Source organism: Lichenostomus cassidix, chromosome 1 (genome assembly GCF_008360975.1).
Source record: "Lichenostomus cassidix isolate B80296 chromosome 1, HeHo_3.0, whole genome shotgun sequence".
NCBI lineage: Eukaryota > Metazoa > Chordata > Aves > Passeriformes > Meliphagidae > Lichenostomus > Lichenostomus cassidix.
The window spans coordinates 23,706,949-23,734,146 of record NC_139479.1 but is presented as its reverse complement, the minus strand read 5'-3'; the positions used below and the strand labels follow the sequence as shown (position 1 = coordinate 23,734,146).

The 27,198-nt window shown below is 40.4% G+C and overlaps 1 protein-coding gene across 2 annotated transcripts in view; it reads left to right on the top strand.

The window, feature by feature from the left end:
* The window catches only part of COL4A1 (collagen type IV alpha 1 chain), a 120,347-nt gene that overhangs the window by 40,643 nt on the left and 52,506 nt on the right, over positions 1-27,198 (top strand). For both annotated transcript variants that reach the window (XM_085052877.1, XM_085052868.1), the window contains exons 2-4: positions 9,605-9,655; positions 26,436-26,525; positions 26,616-26,660. In XM_085052877.1, coding sequence (XP_084909003.1) covers positions 9,605-9,655; positions 26,436-26,525; positions 26,616-26,660 — 186 coding nt within the window. The remainder of the gene's footprint in view (positions 1-9,604; positions 9,656-26,435; positions 26,526-26,615; positions 26,661-27,198) is intronic.

Genomic DNA, 27,198 nt, shown 5'->3' with positions numbered 1-27,198 from the left:
CAATTTGTTAAAATATTTGAGAAAAGAATGCATAGTGTAGACTTCTGGTACTGCTTCTAGTCCAACAGTTATGGTAGTATTATAATTCAAATACTCCAAAAGCATACTTCATTTTAGGAAATAATCTTTGACTTTCAGACCTTCCCTGTGGCGCTGCAGTTTCTAGAGCTGACTGCAACAAGTGGCTGAAATATTTCACTAGAGCAATTAAATACAGCTTTCTTTTTTTACTATACCAGTGATACTGCCATAGGATGAACCTGTTTGGAAGAGCTTTGAGATCTGTGGGGAAGAAAAGTGGGTTTATAGAACGAATTTTTGTGTATTTTGGCTGGCTGCTTAGTAGACTAAACATGCTACATGCTTTTTAAATCCTGTGTTTGACAAGGATGTTGAACTGCTGTGGTTACTACTGCTGCTTCCAGAATACTGTAAGGCTCTTAAAATGTACCAATTAGTTGCTCATTAACAATCTTGTGATCCGTTGTTGAGTCTGTTGGCCAGAGTGAGGCCATCGCTACCCTACCTGTCTGCTCTTCCCAGTATTACTGAGGAGATGAGTGAGCTAGTGTTGTGAGGTACAAACAATGTATTTAAAATTGTTTATATTAATTGTTACTATTATTTCATTGTCAGAATTCTTGAAAAGGTTGAGGATCCTTTTAGAAGAAAATACATCTTTGCATGTTTTACTCTAATCATGTGGACAGTTCTGATAATTTTATGCGATAAAGGTTGCATATATTCCATTAAAATTTGCAAATCTTTGAGTGCTCTATCTGACAGACACCTCCTGGAAGGGTTTTAATGACAAGTTGTATATACCTGCAATATGCCATGGAGGTCAGTGGAGTCTTCCATTAAGGTTTTCCTTGCAGAAGCTGCAACACAGGCAAATCTTCCTGGTAACATCAGACGGGGCTGTGCGTTGGGGATGTTCACGCTGTGCAGGAACAGCCACCGTTTGGGGAGTGATTGCAGCACTGGTCTGTTTGCGCTGAGGAACTGCTGCCTGTGCCTGTGCAGAGCCCTTGCTGCAGGTCCAGCATTCCCACATAAAACTGCATTATTTCTCAAGTAATGCAAATTCAGACTCTTCAGGGAGAGCTGAAGAGTAAGGAGCTGCTGATGGGGAGCAGAGGACTAAGAAGGAGCTGGTGGTCTGGAGTCATGCAGTGTATGTGAAATGAAGGCAGGAGGCCTCCTGGGCAAGATCATGCCCAGGGTGATGGTGTTACCTGGAAGTGCACACAACCTCCTCTGCTGGTGATGGATCACACTGTGGGAGGGTGTTAATAGGAAATTAGAAGCTGCACAAGTGAAAATGAAGTGCTCAGGGAAAAGCTATGCTCAGGTGGTGTGAGTTCAGGACACAGCAGTCTGTGCCTGTGCTGGACTGTGTGTCACTTGGGTTTCTTCTCTGGGCTCAAACATAAAAGTCCAGTTTATATTCTGTGCTTTTCTCACGTTCTTTAGTGTGCATCCCAGCTAAGAGAATTTTGCTTCTCCGTTTATTTAGTCTATGCAGAGATGGTGGAGGCCAAAGACCTCCACTTCCCAGCGCTGTGTTTTTTAAAAGCTGTTCCTTCTAAATATATTTGTTTATGTTGATGTTCGTGTTTATCAGCTAACGGAAGGGAAAGCACTACTCATGGATGTGCTGTACACATTTGCAAAGTGTCTGCACTGGCTTCCTGTGTATCTCTCTTGAGGCATCTCCTTTGCATTCAGGTTTATGAAAAAGCCTTGAGGGGGCTGTGTCGCAGGAGGGCTGTGTCTCCCCTGCAGACTTGCTCTTTCACTGCACTCCCTGATGTAATGGGGGCTTGCTGGGGCCAGACAAGTGCTGGTTTTTAAAGGGAAGACTTAATGATTGGGTGCACAGTGTGGCAAAGGGGTGGCCTCTCCATTAGGAGCCAAAAGGCTGGTCCTGTGCCCTTTGTGGCCCGTGGTGGCACAGCTCTGAGGGTGGTTGCCACTATGCCAGCCATCTCTTGATGCATTCCCAGTGCTGCTTAGAGAGGCCTATGGCCTGTGGGAGGAGGGAAGTAGGGAGTCCACCTTGGCAGTTCCTGGTTCTGCCTCCTGCCTAGGTCAGGGAAGCACTGGGAGGTGGAAGGTGGATGGGAAGGGCTGTGTTGCCTGCTGGGCTGGTGGCCACCACTGCCTCTCCCTCAGCCTCTGCCTGGTTTTGGTGGCATCATGTTTTGCCTTCCTGCTGGAACTGTTTTGGGTCAGGCTTTCAAACACACTGAGCACCCATACTCAAACTTATTATGGGTACTCCTGTGCTTGTGAAAATGGGGCTGTGTGCTGAACAGCAAAGGCTCAGGGGCCAGAGAAGCTCTGAGATATTTCTAGAGAGCAGTGAAGCCCTGCAGGCGTGGATTTACTGAGAAGACAGCGAGAAGACTGCCACCTCTCCTTGCACCACCAGCCACCACACCATTGTAATGACACTGTTTCCATCTTGCCAGGTTGTGGCTAGATCCAGCCTTGTATCTTTGGCAGGTGCTGTAAGTGGTTGTGTGGATCCATCCCATAAGACAACGAGAAAAACAAACTTGTGTGATTTGTTTTAGAGTCCATAACCTCTCTGCCTCATGAACAAGAAAGAAGTTTGATGTTTGGTTGGCCTCCACTTCTATACCTGGGGATTGCTAGTGCGAGTTACAAGACAGGGTGTTTGGGTCTGTGCCAGGCAGGACAAGGAGCAGTTTGCTTTGTGAGCTCCAGGGTAGTTATATATGAGGTGGGTGATAAACTCTGCAGCAGCCATGGGGGGCTTCTGCAGCAGGATTTCCTGCCCTCCCTGTGGATTTTTTCAAGTTAGCAAGATGAGGACTGGGAGCTTCTTACCTGTATCACTTGGCTCCAGTTTGCCCATTCACAAAGCAGAAGAGCTGAGTGACGATCATTAGTAATGATTACCATAATCAAATTAAGGAAGGGTCATGCCCTTTGAAATGTATTCCTGAAAGCACTTGTTGCTGGGTGTTAGAAAGCCCTGGAGCATGCTCTAATCCTCAACTGTCAGTGAAGTAACACCAGTGACTGCAACACCAGAGAATCCTACTGGCACCTGAAATTTTTTTCACTTCTTTGAAAATGAAACTAGAAGTGGAATTCTTGTATAGGGAAAGGTTATAAAACCTACTGTATGGGTAGTCACTTGGTAGATACGGTCTTCTCTGTTTGTTGGAGGCTGAGCAGTATCTGACAGTCCATGGAAATAGACCTGCTAGTAGATAATGCTTATGGAAGGCTTTATATTTTAGTGATAATGCCATTAATTTGTATTTACAAGCCAGTTATTTGCGTTGAGCTGTGCAGAATGGAGCTCTATAATGTGATATTCTGAAATTTTCCTTAAGTAAGCAGATATCATGATTGTTTCCAGAGCTTCCTGTGAAAGAATGTGGTTAGAGGAAACAGTTGTTTTAAATGTCATTTTTGTCCAAATATGGAGCAACAGGAATAACTATATTTCCTGTGAACTAACGGGAAGCCAACTGGATTTGCATTACTTTGTGAAAATGATGTTCACATCCCCAACAGGAAGGTCATGTTCACAAAGCAATCTTTAGGGTAGTCCCATGACCCTGCCTCCAGGATAGACCCCTGGGGAATTGGGAAAAGAATGTAAAAAATGAGATCCCAGCAACAAAACATTTCAGCGCTAGCAATCTGATATTCTTTTGACTAAGAAGACATGACTCTTTTTTTTTTAATGTATTATAAATTAAGTACTTCCAACTGATACTAATTTACAAAATAAATATTTTAATGAATAATTAATTTAAAATTTACTGAATTCCAAAACTTTACTATTATTCCCTTGAGTGACTTAAGTACACTGGAGATAGATAAGAATCTGTAGTCTGTCTGCAATTTTTGTGTGAACATCCTGGATGATTCTGGTAATACTAAAAACAACAACAAAACAGCCCCTCCACCAGCCAAACAGAAAAAACCTGCCAAAAATAAACCAACAGCCTTTATGTCCCAGTAGCCATAATTAATTTTTTTCCTATTGTATTTTATAGAGTTTTTCTTTAAATCAGATAGCTGTCTGAAAATGATACAAGGCTTTTCACTGATTCACAGAATATTCTGAGTTGGTAGGGATCTACAGGGATCATGGAGTCTAGCTCTTAAAATAAATGGCCCCATACAGGGATTGAACCTACAGTCTTGGTGTTATTAGCACCATGCTCCAATCAACTGAGCCAAACATTTAAATAATGTTTGAATTATTTCAGAACTGAATTGTTGTAATTAGTTCAAATTTCATCAGGCACAACAATACATTGGACAGTGACTTGCCATTCCTTTCAGATATTACGAATATGGTAATTTGATCCTCTAAACTTTAAGTTTCCCTCAGACTAAGAGGAATACTTAATTCATGCTCTGACATACAAGTAATCACAAAGTGCCACAGTTTTCCATTCTGTAGGTTTGCTTCAGAAGATTTTTCATCTCATCTAAAGCAATCCCCAGAAAACCTGTTAGCACAATGGCTCTGCATTTACAGGGAGAAATGAGTGGGGACCACTTCTGCTTCCTTCTGCTCCACTCACAGACATCAACCTACAACCAAATAGGTCTTCAGAAGAATGAGTATTTTAATTCTTTAGTTTAACTAGCCTTTGGAGATTATTGGGTTGCACTTATTTCCATCGCTTAAACATAGGCATCTGCTGCCTTTTGAAATATTTACATAGACCAAGAAAATATGACCAGGAACCTAGGGGAGAGCTGTTCCCACCTGGCCTGGCAACTGAAAGCAGGTGGTATCCCACAAAACATCTTGAATGGCACTGTTCTGCTGTCCTCTGTGGAGACTGGATCTACAAAAAATTGAAATGACACAACTAAAAACTTTAATAGCTACTGCATGACAGAAACTTGCAGTCACTGCTGACGAGAGCTGAACTTAATCTGGTGACCTAGAGGCTTAAAGCTTCAAAACCAATAAGTCTTCCCTTGGTTTGAGGAATTCCCTGAACAGTCATAACTGGAGTCTACCCATGATTTGCTGGGAAGAAAAGAAAGAAAGGGACATGAAGATAAGCTGCCGACTGTGGTTTTTGGAGAGTTTTTTTGTTTATTTTGTTTTTTAATAGTGAGAAAAAGAGCTCAGGAGAGGAGGAAAGACTGGAGCTGTTTTTTTGTCTGTAGACATCAGAAATTGATGGGTTTACAAAAGGCATGAGAACTGCTTAATTTCTGTTTTTTACTTTAAGTGCTTAAAATGAAGGAATGGCAGATGTTCCTTTTCCTGAACCATTTTAAGAGTTGAAGTTCAAACATCAGTCCAGGAGAATGGGCTTTGTATTAACTCCTGTAAGGGTGTATAATTAAATTTTGCTGATTGCTAAGACAGTCTGAATTTTTTTGTTATCTTCTTTGCTCTAGCTAAGTGTAAATCAGGAGTTTTAGCTATGTGATTTTTTCAAAGTTGTTAATGGACTGCAAAATCTGTTAACAAAAATGTTAAGATTAACAGGAATACAGCAGTGGTTTCCTCTAGTAATACTTTGCATACAGAAGAGCAGTTCTGCTAATTCAGTAGTTATATCTAAAGGGTGAAGACAAGAATAGTAATACAGCCAGGGAACTATTTTGACATTCTGGAAAGAGAAGAAAATATGAGAGGAATGCTAGATAAGTGTCCTGCAGTTGGCATCACCTCCCTATTTCTGTATTTGGTGGGATGTGAAATGTGAAGACATTATTGATCCAGCTCTCATGTCAGCTACATGAGTTGTATGTATGTGTGATTGGGAAGCAGTGCAGTGTCTGCTACACAGGGATAAATCTCCCTTGGCTTTCCCTGAGACTGGGTTTACATAGAGTGGAAAGGGGTTGATTTTGTGGAGGGAGGAGATTCAGACTTAGAGTTGTCACTGTCAAACACCCATCCTATTGGCCTAGCCTTTCTTGTGTTTCAGCTTGAAACTAGCATTGGAATTCAGCTCAAATTAGGGTTTGAAACAAAGCAATGTAGAGTGGGAAATCTACATTGTTTAGTCAGAAAACATCATCAGTTCAAGCATCCCATCTAAACAGAAATTGTCATTTTATTATGAATGAATCATGAGATGAAGGAATTATGATTATTTTTACTTTTTGAAGCACTTTGGCTATGAACTAGGTAATATGTGAATATTCTGAGAATTTTGATGTCTGTGCTAGCCTCACCATTCACCTGTTCACAGGATTTTCTGTGATTTGAAAGACATTGTATTTTGTGGAGGAGAAGTGACTACATTCCCTGGAATGAGATTTTTAACATGAACAGAGTTAAATTAACAGTGAGAATTTAATTAAACACTTGTGCTTTACATGGTACAATGTGAACTCAATTGATACCTAAGCAATTAGCCTAAGCTGGTGGCTGCTCAGCAACTGAAACTCAGTCAGCAGAGCTTGAGGTGATGTTGTGGGAAAAAGAACTACGTTTTGTCTTGAGAAATGCACTTCTGTAAGAGAGCGGAGCTTCCAAGAACTGACTCTGCCTTTGTATTTTTTTGGAGATGTCTGTAGCCTCCAGAAATGGTGCATTTCCAAATATGGCAGTCGTCTCCCTCCTAGGCCACTCATCTGGCTGTTTGCATCGTTCCTGTGCAAGTTCCAAGCAGTAGTCCTCAAATGCCAGGAAAGTAGCTGGACGTGGAAAAACAGGGCAAAGCACAACAACTCTGTAGCTGCAATCTGACAGATGTCTTACAGGCTGCATTGCAGAGCAGTTTGTTCTGTCTGCTGCAGGGAATTTTAGCAGCTTTCTCAGCTCAGTGTCACTGGCAGGGCTTAAGGCTTGCAAGGCTCAGGATGTGGGTCATGGAAGCTAGAGGTCCGGATTGGGATGCCCATTTGTTAGGAGAACTTTTTTTTGAACTATATGCTAATGTGATAGTGAATAAATAGCTGTCCTTTAGGCAAACACTCAGGCTGCATTTGGCACATCCGTGTGTGTCGTGTTGAAGGGATGTAATCTTTTTATAGTTTAATACTGATTTGCTAGGATGATTCACTAAGCTTATCAGTTGCAGACAGTCTGGGAGAATGAAATGGAATGGAAATGCTTGTCAAGAAATGAAACTATTTGCATCACTGAAATAAGCTTCTGCTTCTGTGCAGACTTACATTTTGTGGGAGGAGTAAGATAAAATTAATGTCCTCTAATGTTGCGTGAGAGGCTGGCCTGTGGTTCAAGGAAGCTATGGCTATTTGAAAACTGTGAGTGTACCATGCAAAATAGGGGAGGTACCTGGTGCAGTGCACCTGGCCAAAATCTTTGGATTAGCCTGTAACTGGCTCCTAGACAAGGGATAAAGAGCCTGCCTTTTCATCTACTACTCCCCCCCCCAGATTATGCTTCCTGCCCAGCACTGTTCGTTCTCTGTTTTGGCACTTGAAGGACAGCAGTGATTGTTCCAAGCTCCATGCAGTTTCTGGGGAAGGCGTTGTTTCAAAGAGGATGTCTGGGAGATATGACAAAGTTATTTCTCTCTATTTGTCTCATTATCTCTAGTCATGTGTAGTGGGAAATCATTAAGTGTATTGTTCATATCATGAGACTGATTTAAAACCAAATAAGTTTGGAAATGAACAATAATTTGCATAGTTTCAGTCTAATTGCCTTGTGATGATTCCTGTACTTGCTGTATTCATCTTTCTCTCTTCAAGTATCTCATTACTTAAGTGCCCTTTTGACCTCCCTAAGTGACCTTTGATCCATAAGCTTTTTCCAGTCTGGCCCTCCCATCTTCCCAGACAACCAGGAGGAATAACCTCATACTTCTTCCTAGGATAGGCAGAATGTTATCCCATCCCTCAGGTTTATGAATACATTTTAGTAGTTGAGGGTAACACTATTCAGTAGTGGCTGTCATTGTTGGCCAACCTCCCACCCACCCACAGAGGTTACAGTCAGTGATAGCAGGAGATGATGCTACTGTAAAATAAAGACAGTGTTTTGTAGGACAGAGCCCTGTTCTGGCATAGCAGGCTGCAGCCCTTGCCTGCGAATAGGACCTTGTGCAGCTGTGCTCCCTGGTGCTCAGTACCTTCTTACCTTCCTCGCCTGGGGTTATTCTAATCTGAGGCATTAAGAAACAGGAAAAATTGAATATAATGGAGTCATTTTTGTGGGGACAAAAAGAGACTCGAAAGCACAAGCCCATTCTTCTGGCTATGCTGAATTTGAGAACAAAACCATACTTAAATAACAACATTTTTTTTCTAAAACGGTGCATGTTAAATAATAGGCTGAAGGAAATATTCAGGGATTAACTTGAAAACAGATGTTTATAATGATTCAGTGACGTATTCTAAGTACATTCCCAGACGCAATTAAAACAGACTTCTTCTGTCTTTAGGGGATGTGTAGATAAAACTGATAACATTCTACATGATGCTGGAGGAGGAAGTATGAGCTGCAGGCATGCGTCCTCCAGCTGAGATCTCATCAGGTCTGAAAAACTAAGAGAGGTCACACCAGGTCACTTCTTGTAATGGGAGACCCAATGTTTTTCCAAGCATAACTGTGTGTCCTGCAAGGAGTAAAGCTGATTATTCAGTGGGTGGCACTTCTCCTCCTGATCCTTACTGGGGTTGCACTGCAGCGTGTGTTGGTGTTGTTTTCAGATCCAATTCTCTTTCTGCATTATATGATAAATACTCATTCTAATCAGTGTTAATTCTCACATTTGTGAGAATTTATGATACAACATGTTAAAATGCCGTAATGTAAGATAAAAATTTGTAGCTATTTTTGCTTTATGTCAGCATGGAGAAGATTCTTTTTCAAGAAACAAATTCAGTGGATCTATATGTACAAAAAAAGGGTATCAACAAAAGCAATAAATTTTTCAGGAGATAGTACCGTAGTTTTATTGGACAGCCTTTAAAAATTTTATTTTAAGTATTAAAACTCCATTTCTCTGTGATGCTTTACTTTAAAATAAAATGTATTTACCCAGTAAAAATGTTACTGTAATTTTTAACTTTCTGAAGTAATATTTATTGGTCTCATTGGGGGCTTTCCAAATTCAAAATGGATTAGGTACATTTTCTTTTCATTTCCCAGAAGTACTGAGATCCCAGTAGACTGTGGAGCCTGCAGGTGCAGAGGGACAGGTGCCCAGCATCTGTGCTGAGAGCTGTCTATGGGGAGGTGCTGTCCCTGACTGCATCCGAATAATGGCCTAAAGGGGCTGCTGAAGGATCTCCTGTGCGTTGGTGGAATATTCACTGATACAGATGTTTTGCTTCTTTTCCTCATAGTTTGTTTCTGAGGGGCATGACAACAGTAAAAGCAATAGTCTGCTGAGTTGCTTCATGACTATGAGGAGGGAAAGTAGAGAGTAGCCCAGATGCACTTAAGTGCATCTTTGGTAACACAAAGCGACTGTAAGATCTTACCTGTGCCAGTTAATCTCACTTCTCTCATGATACCATCTGGGATTGAGCAAACATTCCCTGCACTGACCACCCTTGCAGTCAGTGTGGTGCTGCTGACATCCCTGGCTCATTGCAGTGTGTTCTGCCTGTCACCCAGCTCAGACATTTAATTCTCAATTTCTTTTATTTTCAGGGTTGTTCCGGTTGTGGAAAATGCGATTGCAGTGGAGTAAAAGGACAAAAGGTAAGTCAGCTCTGTCCATTTCATTTTCTTGCCTATTTCAACCACAGGGTATAAAATTTCCTGGGATTCAGGCGAACAACTGCTTTCAGTGAAGGCTTGCACCACGAGGGAGCATTGGCAAGGCCAGGCCATGTGCCCTCAGCAGCGTTTCCAACCAGTAGCCATCTCTGTGTCAGCGGCTGCAGAGCGCAGCAGGGCCAGGGGTGGGAAGCAGGCAAGTGCCCTGACTGCAGGGTGAAGCCCCCAGCCCAGAAAGGGCTGTGCCCTTTCTCCTTCCCATGGAGTGGGATGCTAACCCATCACTCTCACCTTTCCTTCACCTCATCTCCAGCCTGTTCAGTGGGTAGGCTTGACATCCTGACCACCTCTGGAAGTGAGGCAAGCAGTTCAGGTCAGAAATGCTCCTCAGCATTCCATGCAGATTGCTCTCCAGTATGGCTGTGATGCATCATGACCAATGTACCCTGACCAGGGTTAGCCCTGGGAGGCAAAGACTTGCAATAGGAAGGAAGTTAATGATCAACTTAGGTGCAGAAAGCATTGCAGGTCAAGAAAAAAAAAAGCATTTAAAACTTTTTGACAGAACCCTCCAAATGAGTTTTAAAGTTCCTATACAGATATCCAAACTTTTTGTTTGTACAAAACAAAAAAAGCACTTTAAAGTTCTCTTGTAAAGCAGAACGGTGAAGAAAAATTACAGCGTACTTAAGCATCCCGTGAATTCCCCCTGTAAATTACCTGCTTTTGTAAATATTGTAGACATTTAATTACTGGCCTTATCTCTTCCAATTTTGCTTGTAGAGATTTTAATCTGTGGTGTGTTCTCTTGTACATGCATATGTGCTGTACATCTACCATTATAAATGAATGTAAACCAGTTTTATCATCCTGTGGTTGCCTTGGGTATGTTTTTGAGGTAAGTTGTTTAGGTCACCCAAAGGAATGCTTAGAAGAGATGTTGTTTGCCTTTTGTTTTGGGGGTTGTTTTGTTCTTTGAAATAAATAGACAGCTGGTGTTCTACATTGTCTCAAAGGCAATAGCTGCATATTTACAGATGAGGGATTCAAGAATGTCTGTTGGTGGCTTTTTTTTTGGTGTTTACCAGAACTAGGAATGTAAATTACTTAACTAGAGGCCCAAGCAAGATCATTTTCTTTGTAACAGAGCATAGATTAATTTTTGACACAAAGTGTCAAGATCCAAAGCATCATCAGATGGAGTCTCCTGTTTTTAATGACCAATTAATGTCTGTTCAATAAAAGACAACTATATATTAAAAACAAATACAGCAAAGATTTAGGAAGGTTCAAAATTCTGAATTTAGTCCTTGATAGTCTGATATTATTGTTCAGTAACAAGTACAAATGAGTCACAGTAGAATGAAAAAGACATGTTATAACTCTTTCATTGAAAGACATTAGTTTTCAGTCCATAGAGTATGCCAGCATCTTGTAACAAGATCAGTTTGAAAAATGATAGCTTGGGGAAATAAATAGTATTAAACCTTAAGCTTCATTTATTTCCAGCTGCATTCCTGTCTGTTTGCTAGAGTTCTTGCTGGTATTTTTCATTTGCATAATCCAAAGTCTCAAAATGTTCTCTTTAAAATAAATGGATGCTTTTCTGATATGCTAGAATGCCAGACTACCTCACATTAATGTAGGCTGTTTAAAAATGTAGATGAAAGAAAAATATCAGTCCCTAGTCACGGAAGACGTACCAAATTCCAGTGTGTCAGTGTACTCTCTACTCTTCTAATGGGTTCCATCACAAACTTATGACTTTAAGAAGGTGTGCAGTGAAATATTCACATAGTTTTAGACTGTGTAGGAAATGCAGTTATTGACATTAGAGACATCTAGACAAGTGAATGAATAGTTATACCTAGATAGTCAAGAAAGGCATTTGAAGGTATTTTGGAATGCATTTAACATGCATGAACCTGGTTCAGATCAATACTTGCTCATTATGTTAACTCTGTTTCAAACACACTTAGGATTTTGGACATAAGACTGTTTCTTTTAACAAAAATCTGCCCTCTGCCCTTGTTTTAGCCCAGTGTAGTTTTTCATCCTGATTCTTTATATTTAATGTCTGTCTAGACTAAGGACAGCCTGCCACTTGGTCCCAGGCCTGAAGACAGAAGCTGCTGAGGGAAAGTAAGGGAAGCATCCTTCCTGCTTTCATCTAACATTTCTAGAAATGGTCTTTCCAGACAATGCATTTGGATTTGAAACATGTCCGCGCTAAACGTGGCCCCGATTAACACACACGTCAGTAACGTACCTATTACTTCAGAAATCTACAGGAATGCTGCCTAATCAGAGGACAGATTAAAAAAGACTGGTCCTAGCCAAGATCCAGGCTGGGAGAAGGCTGCCATGCCCAGCTCCTGTGGTACCCCAGGAGACCACATAAGAGAACATCTGCTTTCCACTTCTCATGTGGGAGCACATATCCACTCTGCCCTACACCATCCACTGCCAACATTCTGCCTACACTGGAAACCCTTTTGATCTGGCTTCCATGTCGTGCAGAAGTGCACAAACACTGAAGGGCCTTTTCCAATCCTCCCACACTCTTCAACAATCCACCCACACCACTTTACTGCCATGGGAGCTTTGGGAGCTGCGGAAGTGGGTGCTGGGTTTACTCTTTAATGCCTTAATTATTAACATCTGGAGAGATATTTCCTACTGTAGTGTGGGAAGAAGTTCCAGACCCTACAGTTTGGTGGGGTTTAATTAAAATTCATTTGGCCAAATAATCATATTAATGATCTCATTAGAAAAAGTGCTTAACATGGTATTTGACTTAAAAGATGTGAAATGCCCAAGAAATATTACCCAAGAACATTTCAGACATGGAAAAGTAAATTACATTGCCATATTTTTCTCTTTCATTTGAGAATAATTTCATCAATATGATGGCCATATTTAGAGTACATTTAATATGGTCTCTCATGAGACTGTTTCCATGAAAATTGCTTCTCTATGCCAAACTCCTTTGACATGACTCATACTTTATCAAGGGCATATACTTGACACAGTCTAAGGGTTTTCATCCCTTTCAGAAAATTCAGAAAGTGAGTGTAATTGCAACAGATGGCCCATATCCTATAAAGCCTTTATTATTACACTGAACATCAAGCTGTTGTTTTAAGATATATAATGTCAAGTATCACATATTTGCCAAACAAAAGGTACAGAAGTTTTAGAAAAACATAATATTGCTAAAATAATAAATAGTACCTTACTGTTTTCCATTAGAGAGATTAGCCTAAAACATCTTCATTTATTACCTTCTACGCTTTTTATTTGGTTTTCTGCATAATAACTTGACTGGTCTCTTAAACTTTGTTGAGGTGTGAGATCTATTTAAACTGATTAGAGTTTTGAATGCTTGCCTACATTTTATTGAGCTACTCAGAAGAAGACTGAAGCTGTGTTTTCTCTTCTGTGCCTACCTAGATTTTGAGAACAATTTCAAGCAGCTGTCGAGATAAGAAGTGCTTGCCATTAGTGTGTGCAGAAAAAAACATGTTAAGCATTTAATTACCATTCAGAACAAAGACTGTACAGAGATGAGTAAAATTCTCCATGCACTGACTTTTTCCAAGAATGTTCAATCTCTCATTCATGACCATTTGCACTGATTTTACCCTGTATCAGAAACATGTGTAAATGGAGGCAACACTGGAACCTTGCTGTAAGTAATGCAGAATGATTAATCTTCTCAGACTTATCAGTTAGAATGCAGTGAAGTATAAATCCTCATTCTTTAGTATAAATATTTTGTGATGATTTCACTGTCTCAGCATTACCCTCTGAAAATTGAAGTCAACAAGAATATCAAACATGCTTTTGTCATTGAGCATGAAGTATTGCAATTTTTTTTAAAGTCTTTGCTAAATAGGAGATGAGAATAGAATTAACTCTTAATGTAACTGCTGGTTTTGACTTTTTTTTTTTTTTTGTTTGAGAGTAGGAAAACTTGAGAAAATAATTTTATTTTGGCATATATTTGTTTGCCTAATTCTGAGACTGTATCTCTATTATTATACCTACATAAATTTTACTTCTGTGTTTGCCTTGATGGGTGCATCACCCCTGTGTGGATTGACCATGCTGCAGAAGATCATAAATTGGCTTTGCTTGAGGTATTTTGGATCTGGTAGCCGGGTAGCTCTGACTTAGACTGGCAGTCAGTGGGACTTATTTGGAGTTCCCAGAGAGTCCTGGAGTCAACTGGAGCAGAGAGCAGTGTTTTCTCTCCTGCACACTTCTACAGTCTTAAAAATCACATATGGTTTTGCTGTCTGCAGGGGATGGTGCTTCTCCCTTTGCTCTGTGTAACGAAGAGTTGACTGTTGCAGTAAACTGTGTCCTTGTATTTTTCCTTTTTTTTAAGGTTTACCAGACTGGGAGGACTTTCAAGGGTTTTTCTGTCATTTTAGGTATCAAAAGATAGAGCAGAAATATTTCTGATGATTTAACACACTATAAACCCCCTTATTGGAGAGCAGCCCTGGCAGTCAGTGGGAAGATCACCGTTAAGTACTTTGAGTTTTCTTGAAAATATAGCAGAGGGCAACAAGTCAGTTCCTTTAGTGCAGCAAATCAGTAATCATTAGATCTATGCTTTTCATAGTCAACCTTTATTAGACTTCTTAAAATCAAGAATGTGATTCTTTTAACACTTTCCATTGGCAATACTTGGTTTTAGTAAGCACTGCTCAGTGTTCCTGTTTAAGTGGCTGCTGTAGGAACTTTGTGTAGAGCACCAGTTTATGCCTGAGTTGGAAAGACCATGAACTGATGACACTAAAGAAACCACAACCAAATAATATACTCTGGAGATGGCCATAAAGTTAGAAAGAGGGATATTAGGCAATATGGGAGGCAAGAATGTGCCTGCAGTTTAGAAGGGGCTGATAGATAACATGAAATCATCTAATCATGCCTGAAAGGGCATCTGAAATTATCAGCTTTTCTTAGTTTTAAATAGTTACAGGAAGCATTGGTCCCGATTGTCTCTGGCAACATTTTCTATATTAAGATATATTTTGCACTCAGTATAGTGGGTATCTTTGATTAACACAAACCAGTGGATTACACAGATGAATTTATCTCTATGGAAAGAGGGCTGTAAAAGCAGATATCCCAGTAGTAATATGTGGTGGGACTTGCTTATATTTAGAGCTGACTTCTGAAGTTTTTTGCAATGTAGTATTTCATTTGGCATAATACGACTTTTTAAGCAGTGCTTGCTAGATGCATTATCTTTGATTATAAGGGTGTTGGCACAATGAGCTCAGGCATCTCTTCATGGAATAAAGCTCACAGGGCTTGATTTTAAATTTGTACAACTGCTGTTAGTGTATGCATTCGCTATGGTTTCTTGAAGAATTGCAGGGCCTTAATTTGGTCTGAAGTGTGTGAGCCTCCAATAAAGTCAGTCAAGTTTCCCCCGTGGGAGATCAGAGAAAGATACAAAAAGATACAAGGTGTAAGATCTCTGCTTCTCTGGAATCCTCATGCTCATGAAGCAGAGCTGCCCAGTGCCTGTGCAATACCTGTGCATACAGCTTGGAATCTTCCCAAATTTAAAATTATGTCCATGCAGAGTCAATATCTACTGACTAGATAATTACAAAACTTCTGATGTGCAGTTTTTCAGTAACCAGTCTAATAGCCCACTAAAACTCTATGATGCTGACAGGGTTTTGTGGGTGTAACTTAGGAGTCTCATAATCAGGACCGACATTAAAATAGACTGTTCTGTGATGTGTCAGTTTCCACAGAAAAATTTAATACTTGATGCACTTAATAATCGGTCTCTGTATTTTCTCTATAGCAGATTCACAAGAAGTGACCTGGGCATATAAAATTATCACTAGGGAGCCAGAGTAATATGGTAATCTTCTTAAATCACTTTCTTGTCATTCTAGCCAAGAGCAAAAAGTGGTTTGGGAGGTTGGGTGTTTTGTTTTTTTGTTTTATTTTTTTTTAAATTCTCATACCTCATGGCAGTTAGTTGTTTGCTCCCTTTCCCTCAGCTACTTCTTATTTCAGATTTTAGACCTATGCTTTCAGAGAGAGGTCATAACTTAGATTAGTCACTGAAAACATCTGGCCATATGATGTTGGCCTTCAGAGAAGCAGATCTGGATTTTCTCAAAGTTTGGATTTCATTAAGGAAGGGTAAAAAGCCAAATTTTATACAAAGTTCTCAAAACTACTTTCAGCAGAAGCAATAGCAAAACTTGTAACCATATATGCCTGGAAGTAGACAGAACAGTAAGAAGCAGCATGAAAGTGAGATTTTCAAAGAGGAAACTTGAAGCAGCTGCTAAAGGAGTGATAGCAGAGTACTTTGTCACACAGGCAGTTTTCTAACCTGCTGAAGAACATTTTTAGTTTAGCCAAGAAAGAAATGTAATATCACAGAAGGAGCAAAAGCAGTTGAGAAACCATATTTAAGAGATATTGAAAAGGATGTACATTTTTTTTCCGGTAACTACAACACCTGAGAAAGGGCTACAGAACAGTTAATTGAACTATAGATAGCATAGCAAAGAAAGTTGAATTAAATTATGAAAATAATTACTAGCTTTCAGTAATAGATAAAGTGCTCTCTTATATAATTAACAACAGAAGAAAAGCAAAATTAAGGTAAAGCAAAGGGAAAAGAAACTTTGACTCCTGTCTGGAAAATCATGTTTATATCTCGTAAACTATTTAAGAGTGACTAGAATGGCAAAACCCACCCATAAATTTTGTAGCTCTTAAAGAAAGCATGTGACAGCTTCCACCGAAGTTCAGCTGGAACATTTTTAAATGTATTGATATGCCAACAAAAATAATTCTCACCAAGGCTTGTGTCAAAGTTCAGTGTGCAGAGTGTACTGAGCTGAGTGAGTGAGCAAGCACAGTCATGAGCATCAAATGGGGTGTTCTCTCACTCTTTTCTCCCTGACTGTAAACAGATGGAACAAAAGCATTTCATGGCTAGTTAGCAGAATACTAAAAGCCTTGAGGGTGGTTGGTAACCCTTAATTTTGTTAGGTTTGCTCGAATGCCGAGCAAAGGCTGAAAGACGATGCAGAACTGCAAAAGAAATGGTTTTAAGTGGTGGTGATGGAGGGGAGGGACTCTAGTACAGAGGAGCAATCGAAAATGCCCTGTGGCTCCAAAGTCAGTAGTTAGGTGAAAAAAAGGGAGAATACCAAAGGCTTATAGCGAGCAGTGAACAGAGAAGTCAGTGCTACCTCCATCTGTATTGAAGCACCTTTAACTGGGTTTGTGAGTTAAGGATGTGATCGCAACACCTCAACTCTAATTTCTTTTCTGTCTGAGAGTGTGGAAATAGCGGCTGGAAATCCAGTGAGTCAGCCCCGTGAAATTCCCACGAAAGGATCTCTGTAGGAAGTTCCAGGTATTAAAGGCAATGCATTTATATCAGCGCCAAGGCAGGAGAACTGAGTGATACTGTTTCACTCAGCAAAAAAAGGGAAAAGATAGCGTTTGTGAAACTCCCCAGAGTATAAACTTTAGATGGCAGAGCTGCCTTTGCCCGCTATCTGTCACTCGGCTCCATCAGCTTTCCAGAAGAGCAGGAGAGGGAAGGGCTGTGCCGTGGGGCTGGCAGTGTCCCAGGAGCCTGGCTGTGTCACTTCCCCGCGGGGTCCTCTGGATGGCAGTCAGACATCACGGATGTCGTTTATTCTGTCAGGTCTCTTTATGTGTCCTTGTCCTTCTTTTTTTGTCAGAAAAACGTTAAAGCCACCTGCTAAGCAATACATCAAATTCCGTTTGACACACTGATATCCTCTACAATGTCAAAATGAGAAAGATACTTATTTTCATTATCATTAATGATTATTGCATCTTTGTTAACTTTTTTGACTTAGGCTGAACACATTGCAGAAATATATATTGTCGTGCCTGTTTTACCATGGGTCTGGTTGAGTCAAGAGAGATTGAAGTGAAGAAGCACTGATTTACATTTTTGAGGCACATTACCTGCCTTGTGGTATTTACATGATTAAAAGTCAGAAGCCAGAATATTTCCTCTAGCTTTTGTGGAAAGATATTTTATTCTTATGGAACTTCCAAAATGTTTAAAACTTTAGAAATGTCATTTCCAACCTGACCCAAAAAGGCAGCTAGACTCACACTGTCTCAAATAGTACTGTCTGTTGCATACCCTCAAGATCTGAGGTGCCTCATTATGAGAACTTTATTGCAGTCTGTACTGTCTAGGACCAGCTGCCCATGTTTTTACTATTTATGGAAGAGATTATTTTCTGTAAATATGTCCATGACAAACCTTTGGCAAGAGAATAAAACTTGCATGTAACGTCACATTTCATTCCTGGTCTAGGATCTGAACAAAAATAAGTTAAAAACCCCAGAAAAGTTCAAGAACCTTTTTTCCCTGCTGTTTCATCTTTAAATGTGAGCCTTTGAACAATGCCAAATGCAAACAAATGCTAAATAATTTTCATTAATGAAGTAGGAAGGGTGTGGAGCATTTTTACCCCTTATATTCTTGGACCTTCAACACTGGAAGTGATTTAACACAATGTGTAATAAAACAAAGGAAGAGTTACTCAGACCTAATGTGTTCAACAGATGATTAGAAGGGGTGGGAAATATAGCACCCTTTTGATTCAACCTGTATGCAGGTGCTAGAATTTCCTTTTTCTTTTTACAGTGCAAACACATTTGTCCTTCAAACATCCTCTTGCCTTATGGCTCTTTGAGGTTCTTCTCTTCCCCTGAATGGCTCTAGCTGATGGGAAGAGGCTCCTTGAGCCATGTGTGATAACAGATTTAAAAAATAAAATAAAATTGGAGAACCTCATGTGTACCTTTCTAGAAAGGTTTGTGTGACTTCCTCCTGAAAAATTATAAGCTGTGTTATTGTGTTGGGTGGGTGGGGTTTTTTTTTGGTTTGGTTTTTTTTTTAATCAAGAGAGGTTTAAACATGAAGACAATGAACCACATACTTTGGTGTTAAACTGCCGAACTCTGTGCAGGCAGATTTCCACAGTTGAAGATAAAGTTTGGTTGCTGTCTGTTGTCTTCTGCTCTCTCATTTTGTAATTTTGTACTTCATATATCATGCCCTCAGTCATGCTGTGAAAAAATATGTGCCCCCTCAGCATCCCAGCTACTTCTGGATCTCTAACATTTATCTACACTGGAGTGAAGTAGCACAAAAAGCATATGTGAACCAAAGACATGCAAATATAAGGAAATATTGAGAGCTTAAGGTAAGAGTGTACATGGCCCAAGAAGTCCTGTTAAGTGAACTTTGGGCAGCTACATTTGAAAAATGAGGAAAAACTATGGGTTGAACAAGGAGAGGAATTACATGAAGAAGACTTGTTAAATTATGTAGGGAGGGGCTCTTACAGCTATTTTAACTGAAATTGTATGATGTTGACAGGAAACCAATTGCTTGACACCGATTAAATGATAGCCATGATTGGTTTTTGAATGTTGATTTTACTTCACTCATTTTACCTCTTGTTTAACTTCTGAATTTCTTTGAGACACACTGTATATCCACCCACTTTTTGAGACACACTGTATATCCACCCACTTGAGCACCAGCTAAGCACATAGATACTGATATGTAGGGAAAAGGATAGTCAAAGATTGTTATTTCTATTTTTGTACTCCTGGGAAGCACTTAGCAGCTTCCTGAGGAATGTTCTGTGCAGCCATGAGGTGCCACAGAAGTATGCTTTTAGTCTAAGCTTTCCTTAGTATTGAGGAGGCAGAGGCCCAGGCTTAGTCCCTGAACCTTAAACCTGAACTGTCCTCCAATTAAATGTTTTTATCAATAGAGTCACTATTGGAGGTTTGAGCTCATCTTGTATCAAGATGCAGATTCCTCAGTGCTGTAAATTCATAATCCTTGAAAAAGGATACTTTCATTATAGGAAGAGTAGGAAGAGTAATTCAGGGAATGAAAAAACAGAGTGAGATTTGGTGATCAGGGTGCCTGCCCCATTGTATATGAACCTCTATGTACATGAATCAAGTGTGGCACTTGATTTTGCACCATAAATAGGTGCTTCCCAGTCCTCCCCTCCAAATGTAGCCTGAGAGCTCATTTGACTGTGGCACTGAAGGAGACCCACAGGTGAAGGTCCCTAGGAAGGGACAAAGGGAGAAGGAGATGGCAGAATGAACACCATGGCAGAGAGGTCCTGAGTAAGGGAGTGCTGTTCCCCAGCAGCTGTTGGGGTGGCTCTATGTTGTTGTACATGTCTGAGTATAATGTAGAGCAGCCCTGGTAGTGCTTGATGATGTTCAGGGCCTCATCCAGTCCACATGCAGCCTGACTGGAGCTGTGCAGGCGATGTGAAACTGTCATGGCTGCTCCTTCTGTTAGTCATGCCAAAAATGCTGCACTCTTGTTTCCATGGGACTGAGTTCTTTCAGATGCTTCCTGGCAGTACAAGAATCCAGATTTTGCTGACTCTCCCCCCTCTCTCTGCCTCAGACTCCTCTTCCATTCTACATACTGTCAGGAACTCAGCCCCAAAACTTCTGGGTGAGCCAAGATCTTTACAGAGCTCCTACACAGATTCTTTGCATGTCTGCAGAGTTATGTTTGTGTAATTAATTACTTGTTACTTGTGTGGCTCCAGAGTTGTATAGCTATAGTACAGATAGATTCTGCTGAAGAATGTGCAGTGGGAATTTTGTAATGTTAAACATTCTCAGTGCATTTGAGGACATGTCCTGTAAGCATATAGCAATAACTCTGCTTGACTGATATCCACTTCACACTTTCAGTAAAATACTGAAAATGGTAAGTGCAGCTGAGGACAAACGGATGACAGTTATTGTACGTGTTTATTTTATTCTTGAAATATATTCAGGGCCAGTGCTCCCTCTGGTGGTTAGAAATACTATTTAAATAAAGAATTGGGTGTTCTCCACCTCCGTGTGTCTGTAATGTAACACTGAGGAACACTGAGGCAATTACAATTCTCTAACACATGTTAAAAAGTGTGGAGAGACACACTGGGACTTGGGAGTGTTACTTAGGTCGCACAATACTGTTTCCCACTGTGTGCTGTAATTACTAGTCTAACACCTTGGAGCCAATTCACTTGAGTGCTCACAGTTACATTAGCTGAAGGAACAAATACAGAGCCTGCATTCACCTCTCATGTTGCTTGGGATAGTCTGGGTGGAAACCATGTAGCACATTACAAGGCTGTTGTCCATTGCTGAGGATTTTATGCGGTCACACTGGAGGATCAAGGTGTGATGACTGTTTTGAAGGCCAGGTTTTCCTGTTGAGAGTCAGGCCCTACTTCTCTCCATTTGGAAACAGCATTGCCAGTTTTCATCTTGAAACAGTTGCATTTCTTTGCCAAATAAGCCCTTGGTAGAATTTCAGTTCAATGAACATTAACTTTTGGGAACAGGAGAGCACACACTTTTGGGAGAAGAATTCTGAGCTTATAACATGTTGGAGTCAGCAGTGACATTGGTCTGAAGATATCCCTCTGGCAAGGCCAAGGATTTGTTGGCTCCCAGCTCAGTTTCCCTTGCAGCAAAGGCACAGCTGAGGATCTGTGGTGGATGAGCTCCAGCAAACCCCACTGCGCTGGTGTGAGAAACTGCTCTTGCTGCCTTTCCACCTGGTGTCCTGCATTGCTGTGTCCTCCTCGCATTGGTCTTGGCAGCTGCCTGGCCACCTGGGGAGCTCTCAGCTCACAGAGGCCAAATCAAGCTCACTCACCAAAGAAAAGGGAGTAAATTTAGTGAGCTGAACTGGTGCAGTGGAGGCTGAGGGAATCGTATCAGGTGGTGTAAAGAAGGGTGAGGTGGCACCATCCCTTTAAAAGGAGGAGGAGGAGGAGAGTCACATTTGCTGGGTAGATCAGTTTAGCTGCCTTGTGGCATCGTTACCTCAGACTGAGTTTTATGCTTTCTCAGCTGAAGGACAGACACATGTCTGTCATGCCACTTCAGCTGCTGGGGTATCTCTGGCAGAGGCAAATGAAGCATCTTTCAAATGGCTTTGGTCAGATCTGCACATTGTTATTCACCGTGTGCCTAAATCTCTGGAGAGCCTGAGAACATCTTATTTGTACAGACACAGACACCCTGTGAGCCCACACTTTGGGAAGCAGTTGATTTATATCGATGTTACCAGTCACTCAAGCCTAAAATCTTCCAGTCCAACAGTCCCTAGACAAAGTAAGAGGGGAAATAATTTATAATAGGGTGGTGATTATTTCCTCCCCCTCAGCCCTTGATATATTACAGCTGAATCTTCTGAAATTCCTTATTTTATGTGACTCTCTTGCTTAGCAATCTGCAGTTGTTCCATGTGCCAAAGAGCATTTCATGGCTAATTTGGAAGGGTAGGTGTCAGAAAAAAACATCAGCCCATGCAGTTAAGCTCTTAACAGGTTCGTGTCTGTTTAGGAGTCCATTCAATTATAATTTGAGCTACTTAATGCAAAGACATTTCACAAAAGCTGAATGAACACAGACATCTTGCTTATTAAATGAGTGCAATGGTGACTGAGCACTTACTGTCTTTTTATGTAGAACCTCCACATCTTCAGCAGCTGAGCGGCAGAATATTCATTTTTGTAAGCTGAGTAATGTGTTCTCCTTTGTGCTTTCTGACAGCTTGCATTGAATCAGCAGAGGTACAGATGACATGGTTACATCTGTTTTAATTTTTGAGTCTCATGAATTGATTTGTAAGAAGCAGAAGCTCTTTCAGTATTACTTGCCAAGATTTTGCAGCTGTGAATATTGGAACTGGAACAATACATAACCCTTGCAGTCTGAGTCTCATGCTCTTCATGCATCACTGCTAGAAATCTCAGTGCTGAGCAAAAAATAAGTGGGGTAGCAGTGGTGACCTGGTGCCTGCCAATTTATGTAGTGTGTGTGCTTAATGAGTTGCAGCATAAATGTAGCACAAGCACTTACTGTTGGACTGTTTGGCTGGAACACTGAGTGAAGACAGGAACAGGCAGGCAAGGGGGGAAAGGATGCAGCTCAAGTGTTTCCTTGCAATGCAAGACATCTTCAGGACGTGCTTATGCCTGTGTTGTACAGCATAATAAGTGATAGCTTTGTCTTATCTTGAAGTTCCAAGTAAGCCAGTTTAGGCAGGAAATCAGCAGTATAAATGTTGTTACCTTAGTGATCTCTGGGGTCTCATCTATTCAGTGACATTAGGATACCCTTCAGTCATATCACTTTACAGTTTAAGGATGGTAGGGTTTCTGTACTCTCTTGTTCAGTGTAGATACTCTGAGTCTGATAGAAGTTTACTGTAATTTAATGTAGTGTCACTGATTTAAAAAAAATTATGGAAGTTTGTAGTAACTCAAACAGGAGTATTGAAGTAAAAGCTTTGTTTGTTAGTCCTTACAGGTGTTGGCACCTCTAGTTTTCTAAGGCTGTTGTACAGAGAGGCAGACTGATATCTAGACTAAAGAAAGGGACTGGAACCCAGGACACATCTCTAGGTCTGTTATTGGGTCTGAGTGGAATAGGTTGCTCTAACTTCTCTGTGTTCCCATGGGTGGCATGGAGGAGATAAATCCCATTAATTGTGTAGCCTGAAACTGCAGAAGTTTGGACTTCCTACACAATACTTAGTGTGGACAATTTACCCTGAACTTACTTTGCAGTAAAATCAAATGAGAAGGCAGAGTAGAGGGAGAGGTGTTCACAGTGTGTAAGTCCATTATTCCCTGTTAGAATAAGCAGCCAAGGTGGCAGGTTGCATGCTGATAGGGATCCAGCAGCTCTCACACATGCAGTCTCCTTTGTTTGCTTACTTCCCTCTAGCAAAAAGATGAGCTCAGTTCCAGTAAGAGAAATCATGGATCTATGGGGTTTGGGATGGTACAGACCTCCACATGCTCAGGAGTTATGTTTTCCAAGCCTTGGAACATCCAGTACCTTGACTGGGTGTCCAGAAGTTCTGAACAAATAGCCAGTTGTTTTTCTTGTTGGCCTAACAGTTCAAGTCAGGAAAATAAAAATGTTTCCAGGGAAACCTAAATGTATCTTAGCTCAAAGTATCTTGTTATGGTCTCAACTCTGCTCCTCCAGCTGTTTTACCCCTCAGACAGGGCAGCCTGGGAGGTTGAAGATAGCCTTAAGAGAATTTACTCTAGCTGCCTTGGAAGTGTAAATTTTTATGTATTTTAAGCCTTTAGGTAACCTCCTTGGCCAGCTGAAGCAGTTGTTCCCTTAGTAAGTGATTTACAGGCATGTTAAGGCTCTTTTACAGGTCCAGAATCATCTAAAGGAGCCTTAGATTAAGTGAAAATTTGATCTGTAAACCTCAGTTTCAACTTTTCTTAAGAATGGAGGAAAGACTATTTTCCCATGTTGCAGGGTGCAGTGGTTCAAAGTGTGGTGAAATCCTCAGGGGCAGAACTTCTGAGTGCAGAAAGCATCAGCCAGGTTACACACAGCTGATGTGAGTCACATATGTTACACATGAGGCATATTTGTCTGTGGGTGTCAAAATAATATTGTTTTCTTTTCATTTGCACATGCTGTACATTCCTTCACCAGTGGAAGACCCTGGAGTATGTACTTGAGTGTCTCCTCCTTCCTTAGCCCATCTCACAGCAGGGCATGAGAGCAAGTGCCCAGAGTTCAGTGTGAAATCTTGGTCTGAATGACAGAGCAACTGATTTTGTAGAAGCACATTTGTGACAGCCAGTCAAAGTGTGTGTTCATGTAATTTCTTTAATTTTATAGATATCTTTCAGATGGTTAATTATTTCAACATTCATTCAGAGACCTGCATCGTGATACGTTCCTCCTTAAAATATTTTTCAAAACAATTTTAGTCACTTTAGAACTTGGACTTTGTACTTCGTACAGCTGACCTAGAAACATATTTCTTCAGCTGCTCTGATGTTTGCTTTGTTTTGCTTTGTTTTCTGGTCTAAAACACTGCTTCAGATTTGGGTTACCAGCCAACTTTATTCTCAAACCATGACCAAGAATATTGGGGATTAAATGGAGGAGATCATGCCATTTCAGCACTTCAAAGAAAAACTTAATATTTGCCTCAGAAAATACTCCTTTATTGAAAAAATTTATTTTTGTGGGAGGAAGGAGAGGAGAAGCAGCAGGATAATTGTTTCTGGCAGGATTTTTTAATAAGTGAATGTTATTTTGATTTCACTTTCTCATGCTCTTATCATCTCATTTAGAGTTTTCTTTCTCCCTTCCTCTTTGGCCCTGCTCTTTGTACCCATCAATAATGCCTCTTCCCCCTTGTCTCTTCATTTTAACAAAATCCTGGACAAGGAACTTAAAAACAACATCAACCCAGTAACTCCATAAATGTTCCAGTTCCTCTCGTCTTCTGACACTATAGCACCATGTCTGTTGGTTATCACTCAGTTTCCTTTGCCTTCACGTCATAACTTTTTCTTTTCAAGATGCCTGTTATACTTCCTGGACAGATGAGCTCTCCAAGACTCAGATTTTCTCATATGTGCTCAGTCCTCAGCTGACCTCTAAGTAGCCAGCATATTTCTGGGAATCTTTGCTCTAAGCAAACAGGAGAAAAGTTCATTGTTAATCACCAGCCTGAAATCTTAATTACAAATAGCAATTTCATCTCTCACTGTTTTGCTGAAAATCCTTAAGTCTTTGTAGTGTCCCTTTATTGTTTTAAACTTTGTTGATTTTATTTTCTTGTTGCTATTCTTTAAAAATTGCTGTATTTTGAATATTTAGCTGTTTTCCAAACTTGTAAAACTTCCTCCTTTTTGCAGTTTCACATTAACTTTTTATTCATCCAATATTTCCACAGTTTTTGATAGTATGATGTGTTTCTGCTGTTTCACATCACATCACATCGTGAAAGGACAACTCTGGTTACTTCTTGCATGGAACAAGTGGCTTTTGATTTGCTTGATTTGCTGTTTCCAGGACATGCATGTTTTTCCCCCTCTCCCTAGGTGCAGATTCTGCAACCTTTATTCAGACAGTGTTCCTCTTGGTTTCACTGGGAGTCCAAATACAGTGAGTGTATAATAGTTGCAATATTGATCTAGAGTGTGGATAGGTTTTCTGCCTCTAAATTTATCTGATTTAAATACACTTGGAGTTGAAGGGAGAGAGACAGCACAGGTGTCCCATACAGCATTAAAGTAAAATCCAAAAGATGACACATTAAATCTGTGTGTTCAGCTTCTTGGGAAGATCCTGTATCTCAAAGCACCCTGTCTCTGAATCTCCCTGAAACTGAAATCTAAGTAACAAGCCTGCTCTCCAAAACCTGCTGTTGTGAATAGTGTATGAGAAGAGTACACACACTAGTTGACTAAACAATGATATTTGCGGTTTTCAGAAATTTAGTTGCTGATTTGGGCTGTTAGATTTTCTACTGGGATTTAGCAGTATCTCTGTAGGAATGCAGGTAGGTTGTATTAGAGGGAAAGTGACCTTCCTGCTCCCAGGAGTATAAATGTGCTATGAGCAGTGCTATCCAGGAAAAAAAAAAAAAAGGTTTAATTAACATTTAAAGAGTGCTTTTCTATTATGCCACGCTCAGCCCCTGCCAATCTATAATTGAACCAGAAATACTTCCTTATTTATAATAATCCTCTTTCAAGTACCAGCATGAACTGTTTGCTGTCACTGAACAGGTTTCTTGAATGCAGAAATGGGATATGTGAGTTACTTGAAGAAGTAGCTTTAAGTTGTGTAGTTGCTAATTAGTTTTCTTCTGCCACAGGGAGAAAGAGGCTTGCCAGGACTACAGGGTGTGATTGGGTTTCCTGGAATGCAAGGACCTGAAGGTCCCCCTGGGCCACCAGGACTTAAGGTAAGAACTTAAGCTCTAGTATTAAAAACAATCCGATTTCCCTAAATTGTTGTCCCAAGAAAAGATAAAGCTATCTCTTTTCATTTTCAGGGTGATACTGGAGAACCAGGACTGCCAGGAACAAAGGGAACAAGAGTGAGTTCTCTCTTACTTTCTTGCAGTTCTGGTATCTTTGGGTCTTTAACTCTCCATGGCTGCCTTCAAGTGCAAGAGAAAGTTAGTCTCTGAGTTGATGAATGACATCCCCTTGTGCCGCACAATAATTTCAAAATTCTCTTCAAAATTTGAAATTCTTGCTGCATTGGGCAGCTAGTTCATTTATTCATTTGCATTTTTACCTCATACTCACCACTGCATCAATAGCACTGGTTTTGATATACTGTTGATAGGCCTTTGATATCTTTCTGACATACCAAAAGGCTTTTTTCCAGCTTCAGTATGAACCAACCTTATTTCCTCTTGCAAAATTCTCCTTTGTATTTGCCATCTAACCTTGAAGCACTCCAGCAGAGAAGTTGACACACTCATGAGCACATATGTGCTAAAAATGTGCACAAGATACAGAGCAAATTAAAGCCAGGGACAAAGATTCCTTGACTTTGCTGCAAGAGGCTCTGAATATGTATGTTTAATGGGACACTTATATAGCACTTCTTTTAGCATATTATATTAG